Below are 13870 nucleotides of genomic sequence, written 5' to 3'. Positions count from 1 at the left end.
GCAACAAAATGGGAATGAAATGGCATAATTGTTGGTGCCAGATGGGATGGTTTGGGTATTTCGAAACTACTGATTTACTGGGAATTTACCACACAACTATCTCTAGTGTTTATAGAGTATGGTCTGAAACAGAGAAAATATCCAGTGAGCAACAGTTCTCTGGCTTTTTGATGTAAGAGGAGAATGACTCTCTCCACTCATAGGAAGGGAACACGAACTCAAATAGCCACTTGTTACAATTGAGGTATGCAGAAGAGCATCTCTAAATGTTCAACACATTGAACCACTGAACAAAGAAGCTATATGAGCAGAAAACCACACCATGGCTCAGTTTTCTCCTTTTCGCTGTCAGCTAGGAGGAGAAAACTGAGGTTTCAATTCACACAGGCTCACCAAAACTGATGAAGATTGGGAAAATGTTGCCTGGTCTGACGAGTCTCTATTTCTACTGTAACATGCAAGTGATAGGATCACAATTTGGTGCGAACAACATGAAAAAACAGCTCCATCGGGCCGCTGCTCCTGCTGGTATTATAATGTGTAGATGATATTTTCTCTTGCACATTTTGGGCCCTTTGGTACCAATTGAGGATCATTAAAAACCACAGACTACTTGAGTATTATACCTGACCATGTCCATTAATTTATGATCATCTCTGACTACTTTCAGCAGGATAAAGCACCATATCAGAAACCTTAAACTTTGTCAGACTGGTTCACTGTACTTAACAAAGAGTGCTTTGTACTCAAATGGCATCCAAGGTCAAGAGATTTCAATCTAAAGTGGAACAGGAAATTCACATCATGATATTTTACAAACAAAGCTGCAGCAACTGTGTGATGATTACTCATTTTAATGGGGCGGCATGATGGTTAGCACCATTGGCTCACAGTAGAAAAGTCCACTGTTAAAATCCAGGCCGGGGACTTTCTGTGTGGAATCTGTGCTTGAGTTGTCCCTCGGTACTCATGCTTCCTCTCACAATCCAAACATGCATAGGGTGGTTAGGTTGATTCTAAATTGTCCATAGGTGTGAATGTGAGCATGAACATTTGTCTGCCTTTCTTTGTTAGCTCTCCAACAGATCGGCAGCCTGTACAGGTTTCACCCAACCTCTTCCCCCGTGGCATCTGGGACTGGCTCTGGCTCAAGTGTCCCTGAATTGTGTACATGGAAGAAAATGGATGGACAGCACTTTTATGTGTAAATACACACTTTTAAATCCTCAAAGAGACTGCTAACAGCAGCATTGATGTGAATGTAGTTAAGTAAAAGTATTAGATGTAGTGGAGTATCAAAAAGCACATAAATCTATAAATTAAGCTTAAATGAACTTAGATACTTTCTATGCTTGGATATTTGTAGCCTTATGTATTTTTAGTAGCACATTTTCACTTGTATTAATATGATGCTATTTTTTTTTTTTACATATTCTTCTTGTGTTCTTTTGTAACAGAACAATTTGGGGTTTTGTTGAGGCAATAAAATCAGAAAAGCAGCCATGGGAGACCAGGAAATGCATGCAGTGCAGAGGTGTGTGCAACAAATCTTGTTTAACCTGATTAAAGATCACAGTCAAAGTCACAAACAAGTGTTACAGATAAGACATAAGTTAAGAATTTAGCACCAGAGCCCTCTTACTTCTTTTTCTTACTTTAGCATCTATAGAATTATTTTTAAGCCTATTGGGGAAATACCTAGCATTGTCTTGCCAAGTATAGTAGGATAGTATGTCAGTATTATATAACAGCACTGCCAACAGATTGGTTTACTGAACTGTAAGCCAAATTATCTTTATACACAGTGGATATGAGTAATGTCAATACAACACCTGTCCAAATACTTCTTATCTTTTTTTTTAAACCACACTGAAACTTATCAGAATAATTACCTGGAAGTAGCGATAACATTTTCACATTCCATGTCTTGAAGTGACATCAAACCCCATGTGACCATAAAAAGCCCCCCCCCCCCCCAAAAAAAAAAAAAAAAAAAAGATAAGCAGTATTTCAAGTTAAAGAGGTTTATCCACAGCTCTGTCTTCTGCAAACACACTGAAGGGAAACACACAAGTGATTTTTCAGAGCACGTTTTCGGAGATTATTCGAAGAAGATTTCTACTAACAAGATGGACAGCTGGAGGAAGATGAAACATTCTTTCAGCTTCTGCATCTTTTTTGTAGTTTTATCACACCATGGTACCAAATCCTTCGAACAGGCCACAGCAGAAGGCGACATCATTATTGGAGGATTGTTTCCGATTCACGAAAGCGTTAATGTCACTGTGAATTATGATGGCAGTGAAAACCAGATATGTGACAGGTGCTGTTACTCTTTAGCAATGAGTGTCAAAGTGTGTATTAAATTAGGGTATATTTGTATATAACATATCTGATTGTGTCATGCAGGTTTAGCACGGCTAACCTGGTCCAGTCTCTGATAATGGTGCAGGCGCTGGAGGAGATAAATCAGAAGCAAGAGTTGGGGAACCTCACCTTGGGATATCTTATACTTGACTCCTGTGGTGACGTTACTACCTCCCTGAGAAAAATCCCGTCCTTTATGAGGGGAAACTGTGAGTACTCTGAGGGGGAAAAAAGTGAAAAATATGAGAATTTTCTGGCTAGTCGGTTTGATTAATTCCTTTGTCTTAATTGTAGTTTCATAAAAGTAATATTATGTACATGCTGAAAAGCTACACTTAGTCAAATTTACACCTAAATAAAGATTTTTGCCCACAGTTTAGGTAAATGTAAATGTAACTGTTTGTAATCCTACTGTCTTAATATAAGTTAATGTAAATGCCAGTAATTGTGTCACTGAATACATTTTTGCAGGTAACACTAGTGCACAGCAGTCTTCCCCTGTCCTTGCTGTCATTGGTGGTTACTACTCAGAGATAGCCATAGCAGTTACAAGGCTACTCAACCTGGAATATATACCCGAGGTATGACTGACTATTTGGGTCTATTATGATTATGATGATGATGATGATGATTAGTAGTAGTAGTTATCACTGAATGTAAAGTCTATTAATCAAACAGCAGCAGTTATTATTCAGAGAATGGATGAAATGACCTGATATACCTTTCCATTCTGTACTCAGCTAACAAGCTGTGATAATACAGTGCTTAATTTTTTCAAACTTGTTGTAAAACATAACCATAAATATCCTTGCACTGTAAAAGAATGAATGCAGGCAGAATATGAAAAGCATGTTTCACTTGTCCAAACAATGTTTTGTGATTATTTCCACAGATAAGTTATGGTGCAACCTCTGGCCTTCTAAGTGATAAAACCCGTTTTCCAAGCTTTATGAGGACTGTACCACAAGATAATCACCAAGCTCGTGCCATCTCCGAGATTCTTGATAATAATGGATGGACTTGGGTCGGTGTGCTGACAACCGATGGTGAATATGCTCGCTATATAACTGAGCGGCTCTGGTACTATACAAACCAAAAAGGCATCTGCTTCGCCTTCACCTCTGTTCTTCCAGATAATTTAAATGATTATTTGCTGGGAAAGAGCATTGAGTCTACAGTCAAAACCATCATAGATAATGAAAACGTCAGTGTCATTGTGTCCTTCGCGAAACCTGACCATATGATGTATATTTTTCAAAAACTTCTCAATGATCCTCAAGGAACAAGGAGAATTTGGTTGGCCAGTGATATTTGGTCACAATCACCTGAAATACTGAATACAAAAAAACATACTTTGAGTGACATAGGAACAATCATTGGGATCACTTTTAAATCTGGAAACACAACCAAGTTGAAGCGATATCTCGATGACCTTGATGAAAATCCAAGCCACCACAACAACAACCCATTTTTAAAGCAGCATGGGTCAACTTCATCGGAGAAGTTAAAGACTATGATATATCCATCTGCTGTGTTCAGTATAGAACTGGCGGTTAAAGCAATAGCTCAGGCTGTTGAAGACCTCTGCACTGAGAGAGACTGCAAGACAAAACGCCCATCCCCATTGGAGGTAAATGCTCTCTCTCTCTCTCTCTCTCCCTCTCTCTCTCTCTCTCTCTCTCTCTCTCTCTCTCTCTCTATATATATATATATATATATATATATATATATATATATATATATATATACACATACATACATACATACATACATATGACAGAGATCTCAGATCTCAAAACCAACCAGCTTATCTACACCATGGCAGCAGTGACCACTGAGATGCTTGGTACAAGATGGGTGGAAGATGAACAGCACAAGGAGCAGTACCCTCCATGGAGAAGGAGGCTAGAGGCCAAGATGCAGGACTGCAGAAAGGTGATAATGAAGAAAGGGGTGCCTAAAATTGCAGCAAGCTGTGCAGACCTGAGGCCTTAAAAACTTAAAGGCGAAGACTCACAGCCTTGTCAATAAAGCAAATGGAAGGCCACAACCCAAAAAAGGCTCAGTGGCTAGTTGATTTAAGAGCAAACCACATCTCCCCTGAACAGTGACCATCACAGATGCAGACATCTAAAAAAAGGGTCCCTAGTATGAAGAGTTGAACAGCACCAGGGCCTGACATAATTCATGCCTACTGGCTAAAGAAGCTGACTGCACTTCACGAGCATCTGGCAGCATAAATGAACCAGCTGCCAATGGACGAGAGACACCTGGAATGGCTAAACGAAGGCTTGGACAGTAGAAGGGACCTGTCCCATGCAACTACCAGCCAATAAGACAAGACCATACTCACCAAGCTGTGCACTGCCTGGATGCCATGCCATGGATCCTGAAAAGTCTGGATTAAGAACTGATGAAGTAAGACCTTCATCAGGAATACAATGTGGCTGGGGGAAACAACTGATTCTGATTCTGATTCTGAACACTAGAGACCAACTTCAAGCCAATAGCACAAGTTTTCATCAAGTCTCCACTGCTGTTCTGCATGGGCTGAACCCCCTCAGTGAGATCATTAAAAAGACTGGCTATGGATTCCGACTATGGAATGGAGTAGTCAATAGCCACCTCTTCTACATGGATAACATCAAGCTGTATGCCAGTAGTGAACGAGACATCAGTTCACTGATCCACACCACTTGATCTACAGCAATAATATCAACGAAGCTTTAGGAGATATAGCTCCTCTCTCAGCTGGGCCAGTGACCTCCACACTGGGTGAGTGGCTTTGGCAGATTCCAGGAACAACATCTGAGATCTCTGTCCAGAGAAATGCAGTCCTAGAAACAGCAAAGATATTGCACAGAAACCTCAAGAACCCTAAAGCTCCCTCCACAGAACTCTCAAGCTGGAGCTTCAAGAAAAAAAAAAAGATTGCAGGAGAAATGGGGTATATATAGTAGTTCTACCAGCCTTCACTCCCCATGTGTATCAGTCAGCCTTGGCCACTCATGATCATGTCACTGGTTCTATTGTTGGACTACTTTTGATAGATACTGACTACTGCAGACCACGAAAAACCCACAAGAGCTGACGTTTTGGAGATTTTCTGACCCAGTCGGTTAGCCAATTTTTCTTGCTTTTAATACATCAACTTTGAGGACAAAATATTCACATGCTCCCTAATACATCCCACCCACTAATAGGTCCTATGATGAAAAGACATGTCTCTGGTCATAATGTTGTACCTAATCTGTGTGTATGATGTTTTGTCCTGTCCACTTTAGATACATTATTTTTAATCAATATTTTCACACACACTGCAATTTCAGTTACGAGGAGCCCTATGGAAGGCAAAGTTCCACATGGATGGGAAAAACTATTCATTTGATCCCCATGGTGACCTCAACACTGAATACGATATCGTCCTATGGAAGCAGACTTCAGAGTCTCTAGACGTAAATGACATTGTAGCTCGCTACAGTATATTGCAAAATAGCCTGACGTTCATCTCGCAGGAAACAAAACATGCTTTCTACATTTACATTGTAAGTAATAACTTGCCCTCCACTGTCAAATTGTTTTATTCTTCTTCCATTCATTCATTGTTTTTATTTTTAGATATTCACATTATCTACAGTCAGTGTTGGCAGGATTAATATATTGTTGGACTCATTGGTGGTTCATTCATAAGCCATGTTGAATTGATATTTAAAAAAATATTTAAGATGTGTAGAAGATGAATCTTACCAATTCTGGTGATTCACTAAATATTACTCTAATGCTATGCTGATATTGATATTTCATATTTAAAGAAATCACTGTTGATTACCATGTTATTTGATACAGACTTTGGGTTAAATTATTAACTCTTGCACTGTCAAAGGTCATAATTTGTCTCTCTACTGATTTTGTGAATGAAATTAAAGGCAATCTGATCATACTTAGTTGTGCTAATATTGGCATACTAAAATGATAACCTAAGTATTTGAAAATTACCATTATCATCAGCAAGAACATAGGTTTATTTTATTTGTCATATATTTATCAATGTCAATACTCAATTTAAGGAGTTTTTCTTGAAAACTGAATGACTGTGTGTACTGGATTAGCTCCTCAGTTTCTTTTTTACTTTCCTTCCTTGTTTTTTTCTTGTTCTTGTGTTGTTTAAGAAGCAGTTAGCATATAAAAACTTGTGTGTTAGAATAAAGAGAGTACACTATACAGACTGTAAAAAAAAAATCATGATTCTTTCTTCTCTCAGGGAAACGTGACTTCCAGGTGCACAGACAGCTGTCAGCCTGGCTACAGTAAGATTTCAGTTTCGGGCCAGCCTCGTTGCTGCTATCAGTGTGAACCCTGTGCTGAGAACACCTTTTCCAATACCACTGGTATGTATTATAAAAGAAACAGTAAACTCCATTTGTATCAGTTAACTGTAAAACTACATAAAAGCCAAAATAAGTGTTTGGGGCAGGGATAGCTCAGTAGGTAAAGTGGTCGCCCCATGATCGGAAGGTCGGCGGTTCGAATCCACTTAACGGCTACCCTGAGGTACCCCTGAGCAAGGTACCGTCCCTACACACTGCTCCCCGGGCGCCTGCTTAGTGGGCTGCCCACTGCTTCACTGAGTGAATGGGTCAAATGCAGAGAAAAACAAGTAATTTCCCCATGGGGATCAATAAAGTATCCATTATTATTTATTTAAAATGCTTATATTGCAGTCTATTGCATTGACAGTTCAAGGAGTTTGAATCCAACTTACATATTCTAATGATCTTGTTTTCTTTCTTTTCAGATTCGGAGAAGTGCAATCCTTGTGAAAAAAACTATTACTCCCTAAAAGGCAGTTCAAAGTGTTTGCCAAGAAAAACTGATTTTCTGAAATGGGGTGATGTATATCTTATTGTGCTGCTGTCTTTTACTTCTTTAGGAGCAGTGCTTACCATTGTTGTTGGGATCATCTTCCTTGCACACTGGAATACCCCTGTTGTGCGCTCATCTGTTGGCCCAATCAGCATCATTCTCCTCCTCTCCCTTATGATCACATTTACTAGTGTTATATTATTTGGTGGTCCACCCAATAGCTATCAGTGTCAAGCACGGCAGGTGGTGTTTGGCTTGAGTTTTACCTTGTGTGTCTCCTGCATCATGGTCAAGTCCTTTAAGATCGTCTTAGCCTTTGAGTTTGACCCGGTCATTCAAAGTGTGCTGAAGAAGCTCTACAAGCCTTACCTCATTATTGCAGTCTGCATGGCAGGTCAAGTGGTTATTGTTACAACGTGGCTTATACACAGTCCTCCAACTGCTGACTCAGAGATCACACAGAACAACATGAAACTGATGTTTTGTAATGAGAAATTAATTCCTGCATTTGGAGCCATGCTAGTCTATATTGGCCTTTTGGCTCTAATCTGCTTTGGTGTTGCTTTTAAGGGACGAAAGTTGCCTGACTGTTACAATGATGCAAAGTTCATCACTTTTGCAATGCTCATTTACTTCATCTCCTGGATCATGTTTGGTCCAGTCTATGCCAATGTCACAGGCAAGTACATTCCAGCAGTGGAGATGGTTGTTATCCTCATCTCAGCCTACGGCATCTTGTTTTGTCAGTTCTTCACAAAGTGCTACATTATTCTGTGTAAGAAGGAAGCAAACACAGAGAAATCATTCCGCCGGGATATTAGGAATTATTCCAGGGATCACAAAGGCAGTGAGGATGAGCTGTCATCTAAGGGAATTCAAAACCCTACTTTATCTTTATCTTTGGAGTCATTCCCAAATTCCCAATTTTCAGACTCAATCACTGATTGGAGTTCCACCAGGCAGCCTAGTGATTCCTCAAACTCTCTCTCCCCAGTCTCGAACCCACAGCAAAACATACTTCAGAACAACCTAAATTCCTTTAACACCCTAAAGAGAATTTCAAGCTTGCCAACATCACTAATAAAATAATTCACAATTATTAAGAAGGCAACATAATGTTTCGAATTGCAGCACAAAGTGGAATAAATATGAAAGTCTGTGCATTTTTAGGACTGCCACTAACATTTTAAGTAATGGATAATAAGCACATTATTTTCTGATTCATTCAATTAGTTTGTGTCTTAAAATTTGTAATTTCCAACAAATTGTAATGTGTTTGGTCCACACTGTTGATGTAAAAATCCCCAGAACTGATAATATTTAGTTGATTTCAACAATTTTAGGAATTGACAGCATTCTGCATCTTTAAGTAGATGGATTGACTGGTTCGCAGGAGGATGCTTGCAAAGCCACTACAGACTGTTTATCCATTCATCCATTCTCTTCTGCTTATCCTCATCAGGGCCGTGGGGTGTGCTACGACAGGGTACACCCCGTACAGGTCACCACCCAGATGCAGTGCTAACACATAGAAACAACCACTCACATTCACACCTGTGGACAATTTAGATTCACCAGTCGGGCTTGCTCAGAGTGGTATGGCTGTAAGCTTGCAGACTGTTTGGTATTCTTCAAATCATCATTATCTTGCAGATTTATTGTTCTATTATTCTGGAATCACTGACTCGTTGAGTCAGGGTTAAAGGTCAAAAAAATACAACACACGGTGGCACGGTGGTTAGCACTGTTGCCGCACAGCAAGAAGGTCCTGAGTTCAATTCCACCATCAGGCCGGGGTCTTTCTGTGTGGAGTTTGCATGTTCTCCCCGTGTTTGCGTGGGTTCTCTCCGGGTACTCCGGCTTCCTCCCACCGTCCAAAGACATGCAGCTTGTGGGGATAGGTTAATTGGATAATTCAAATTGCCACTAGGTGTGAATGTGCGAGTGAATCTGAGTGTGAATGGTTGTCTGTCCCTATGTGTTAGCCCTGCGACAGACTGGCGACCTGTCCAGGGTGTACCCCGCCTTTCGCCCTATGACAGCTGGGATAGGCTCCAGCGCCCCCCGCGACCCTGAAAAGGATAAGCGGTAGCGAATGGATGGATGGATGGAAATATAAAGAAAACTTTTTAAAATGTAAAACAGTTGAAAACTTGTAAGCATCTTTCTGCAATTCTGTAGGGCATATTTGTTGGTGGTGCCTTTTAACATTATGTTGATGATTTACTGACACAGATTTGTTACATATTTGAATTTGATCATGTATTCTGTTATATTTTTGTATCTAAAGGCTTAGTGACTATATATAAGAAATACACATATACACTCACCAGCCATTTCATTAGTTCATCAGTTAACTCTTTTCCGGACAGTGTTGGGAACCCTTTTGGCTAACCATAGAGATGGTTGAGTGGGAAACCTGTTGGATTAGCAGTTTTTGAAATACTCAGATAAACAACCATGTCATGTTCAACGTAATTTAAATAATCTTTCTACCCCATTCTGATACTTGCTTTGAACTTCAGCAGGTCATCTTGACCATGTTTACATGCCTAAATGCCTAGAGTTGGTGAAAAATGATTGGCTGATCAGATGTTTGCATTAACAAGTAGTTGAACAGGTGTACCTTATAAAATGGCCTGTGGGTATATATGTAAGAGAATAACTTTTAGAATTTTTTTTTATCATCTGCTTGTATTCAGTGTATTCGGTTCTTAAAGAGTACTTCAATTCCTTATAATTGTTCATTCTTTCAGTGTTTCAGCCAAATCCTGAACTTCAACAGGTAACAAACTGATGAGCAGGCAGCATCCATTTCTGTGTTCATGTTGCTACAGTAGAATGGTTTAAAATGTCTCTTTGTGCTGGTTTTCATTTTCGCTCTGTGTTTTCAACTTGTGTTCATACCTAAATCCTTACTACTAATCCTCATTAGGATCAGGATTTGTGTTGGTGTGTGGGACTTTAGTCTCAGGTGTATATTGTTAAATGGTAACTATGAGACAATGCATTGCAGATAATGACCAATGGAGACCGGGAACACCCCACAAGAGCTTCAGTTCTGGAGATGCTCTTACCCAGTCGTCAAACTATCATAATTTGGTCCTTCTCAAACAAGCTCAAATCTTAGGCTTGACAAAATGTTCACTTGCTCCATAATATATCCAACCCACTAACAGATGCTGTAATGAAGAAACAATCCAATGTTATTGACTTCACCTATCAGTGGTCATAATGTTATACCTGATATGTGTATGTTTGTTCTTTCTTGAATCAATTAAAAGGAGAGTTTGCCAGACGTAGAGTTTATATTCCTAAAAACCCTGCCCCTACTATCTGCCGCGGGAATTCTCAGTTGTGTTTTTGGCTATTGTTTACATTCAGCCACAAGCTAGCTCCGCAGCAGCGCTCGGCAAACTCCATGACGTCATCAGCGCATTAGAGACAACTCATTTAGATGCTGTTTTTATCGTCACTGGTGACTTTAATAAGTGCAACTTATGGACTGTACACCCAAAACATCACCAACATGTGGCCATTCCTACCCATGACAAGAACACCCTGGGTCATGTCTACAGTACAACCCCACATAGCAAAATTGGTATGGCCCGGATCTGGCCCACACAATGTGCTTACTCATGGCCCACATACCGCAAAGAATGACGGCCCTTTGGTGGCCCAGATCTGGTTTGCCAGAGGTGGCCCATACATGCTTCAAGACCACAACCCTCAATCCGTCTCCCCAAGAAAAGCCCAGCCACCTGCCTAAATGACTACAAACCAGTTGAACTCACTCCAATCATTGCAAAATGCTTTGAGAGAGTGGTGCTGGCCTACATCCAGAGAAACATCCCAGACACTCTGGATCCCCTGCAGTATGCCTACCGGGCCAAAGGGTCCACGCCAGATGCCATCGCTGCTGCCCTTCACTATTCCCTCTCCCATCTGGAAAACAAAGACTCATCCATCAGGGTACTTTTTGTTGATTACAGCTCCAATTTCAATACATTCATCCCTAACAAACTCACTCACAAGCTGGCAACAATCGACCCACACCCCACCCTCTGTGACTGGCTACAGGACTTTTTGACTGGCAGGCCCCAGTCCGCCAGGATCGGCACCAGGACTTCAGCCAGCATTATTACAAACACAGGCGTTCCACAGGGTTGCGTCTTCAGTCCCATTCTCTACACCCTGTACACCCATGACTGTGTCACATCCAACAAGGACAACACCATATTGAAGTTCGCAGAAGCAGCTTTAGATACCTGGGTGTCTACATCACTGAGGACCTCACCTGGTCACTGAATACCACACAGCTGGTCAAGAAGGCTCAACAGCGGCTGTACTTCCTGAGGAGGCTGAGGAAACTTGGTTCGTCGGGCAAGATCCTCAGCAGGTTCTACAGCTGCATTGTGGACAGCACATTGACCAGCTGCATCACTGCATGGTACGGCAGCACTACTGCTGTGGACCGCAAATGCCTGCAGAGAGTGATAACAACTGTGGAGAAGATCATCGGGACCCCGCTGCCCTCTCTGCAAAGCATCTACCATCACAGAGTCCAAAGGAGAGCTGCCTCCATTCTCAAAGACTTCACACACCCCCAACATAGACTGTTCACTCTTCTGCCCTTGAGACAAAGGTTTAGAAGTGTGAAATCCAGAACATTCCGACTCAACAATTCCTTCTTCCCCACTGCTATCAGACTCTTGGACAGTTGACCTATTTTTAACTATAATAATAATTTGTGCACATCAGGCACATTAAGCCAGCACATTAAGCTCATAGATATTTTGAACACACATCCATTTCAAGCTTAAATTTGTGTCTTTATTTATTTATACTGTTTTTATTTATCATTTCTATTTCCCTATATTAACCGGCATTTTTGTGTGGACAGCAAAGAAAGAATTCCATTGCACAGAGAAATGCTTTCTTAGCACATATGACAACAAATGCTTTGAATCCTTTAATGTGGTATAAATTAAATGTTTATCTTCAAACAAGCTTCAGCGTCAGCATCATCCACGCCTGCAGCTTCAGCTTCAGCATCAGTCTTGCCTGGTCCAGCCTCTGCGTCTTCATCCTCGCCATTGCCAGCAGTGCCAACACCTGCTCCAATGCCTGCAGCTTTCACACCATCACCGATAGCGTCACCATCCGCAGCTGTCACGCCGCCGTCTAGTCCAGCCTCTGCTGTCTCTACAACGCTGTCCGATCCAGATCGGCTTGAACCACCTCGCCTTTGCCGGCCACTTTCCAGGCCTTTAGCTGGATGTCATCGCCATCCGGGGGGGGGGGGCCCTAAACAAGGTCGTCGCCACCACTGCCTTCCGCGTAGCCGGCCTCCAGTTCTTTCTAGTGTGACAGATATATGTTTTACTGCCCTACTTAAAAAAAAAAAAAACTAATACAAAAATATTTGAATTATTCTTTACTTGAGTAAAAGTACTAATAGTATACCAAAACTAAAAAAAATTTAAGTGAAAAACTCATGGAGAGGATTATAAAGAAAGCCTCTTTTGCACTCACCACTTCATTAGGTACACCTGTTCAGCTGCTTAAGTTAAATATCTATTCAGCAAATCATAATGCAGCAAATCAAAGCATTTAGGTACACATGGTCAAGACACCGGCTAAAGTTCAAACCAAGCATTGGAATGGGGAAGAAAGGAAATATAAGTGACTTGAACATGCCACAGTTGTCGGTGCTAGATGGGCTGGTCTGGGTGTTTCAGGAACTACTGAATTACTGGGGTTTTTCCCACACAATTATCTCTACGGTTAACTGACTTTACAGCTGAAAAAGAGGAGATATTCAGTGAGCAGAAGTTCAAATAACCTCACAGGCTCGTCTGTTTAGTGATCAGACAGAATGGCTGACTCCATTAAGAGCAAAGGAAAAGGAGTGCGCATATATTTTAATGATGACCAGTGTACATCTACAGACATTATCACCATGCACTGAACTCCTGATATTGGATATCTGGTACTGAAATGCTGACCATGCTTGGGTAAATGGTTCAGAACAAAGCTTCAGCAGGAAAGAAAATGAAACTCAAAGTACATTTGAAAAAGTAATGAAAGGCTAAAGACATTACAAACACACCAAGGCGTATCGGCTTACATCTTTTGGCATGTTGAAAAACAAAAACACAAACAGTAATTATAGAGTAATTATAACTTCACTCACCACAGGTGTGCAGCTCTGATTACAGGCACCATTGTCTGTCACTTGCAGAAGCAATGACGAGTTATGCATTTGCCCAGTCTTTAAGGCCAGTAGGAATAGAACTGAGTACATTTATACCCAGAAAATTGTGCCATTTAGAATTTAATGACATCAACATGACTCAGAAAAGATAGGACAAAGCCATGTTTGCCCCTGTGTAGCACTATTCTATGAAACAACATCCTGTAAATGTCTGGGAGTTATAGAGACCAGACATTTTACCAGACAGAGACCTGGAATGTTGGAAGAGGAATGTTATCTCATTCCTAGAAGGCAGAAACTGAACTCAAAGAGAACCACATAAACCAGAGACAATAAATTTAAAAAGTAATGAGGTAAGTGGAAACTGGTGCAGAACACAGGTAATCTAAAAACTAATCACAGAGGACATGACAATGGAAACAG

The 13870-nt window shown here is 40.8% G+C and overlaps 1 protein-coding gene across 1 annotated transcript; it reads left to right on the top strand.

Moving 5' to 3' along the window:
* The first annotated feature begins 2088 nt into the window (after positions 1 to 2088).
* Positions 2089 to 12418, top strand: LOC146557654 (G protein-coupled receptor family C group 6 member A-like). Its single transcript, XM_085247706.1, has 11 exons — positions 2089 to 2323; positions 2410 to 2576; positions 2839 to 2948; positions 3260 to 3997; positions 4174 to 4302; positions 6629 to 6755; positions 7163 to 8077; positions 9987 to 10015; positions 10978 to 11502; positions 11550 to 11875; positions 12241 to 12418. Exons 1-11 carry the CDS (start codon positions 2130 to 2132, stop codon positions 12416 to 12418), a joined length of 3438 nt encoding a protein of 1145 aa, XP_085103832.1. The 5' UTR covers positions 2089 to 2129.
* Positions 12419 to 13870: the final 1452 nt, after the last annotated feature.

This window comes from Mchenga conophoros, linkage group LG15 (assembly GCF_057382185.1).
Source record: "Mchenga conophoros isolate Kocher_MC1m ecotype Shallow Benthic linkage group LG15, M_conophoros_male_GT1.1, whole genome shotgun sequence".
In the NCBI taxonomy this organism is placed as follows: domain Eukaryota; kingdom Metazoa; phylum Chordata; class Actinopteri; order Cichliformes; family Cichlidae; genus Mchenga; species Mchenga conophoros.
The sequence above is the reverse complement of the archived record's forward strand: the minus strand, read 5'-3'. Positions and strand labels throughout refer to the sequence as shown.

What these genes read in the sequence shown, in the direction of transcription:
- LOC146557654 (XM_085247706.1), top strand. Translation starts at nt 2,130, where the DNA reads ATGGACAGCTGGAGGAAGATGAAACATTCTTTCAGCTTCTGCATCTTT. An exon ending in GAAAACCAGATATGTGACAG is followed by an intron (nt 2,324 to 2,409) that starts GTGCTGTTACTC and finishes TGTGTCATGCAG; the next exon opens with GTTTAGCACGGCTAACCTGG. An exon ending in TTCCAGGGATCACAAAGGCA is followed by an intron (nt 8,078 to 9,986) that starts GTGAGGATGAGC and finishes TCATTCTTTCAG; the next exon opens with TGTTTCAGCCAAATCCTGAA.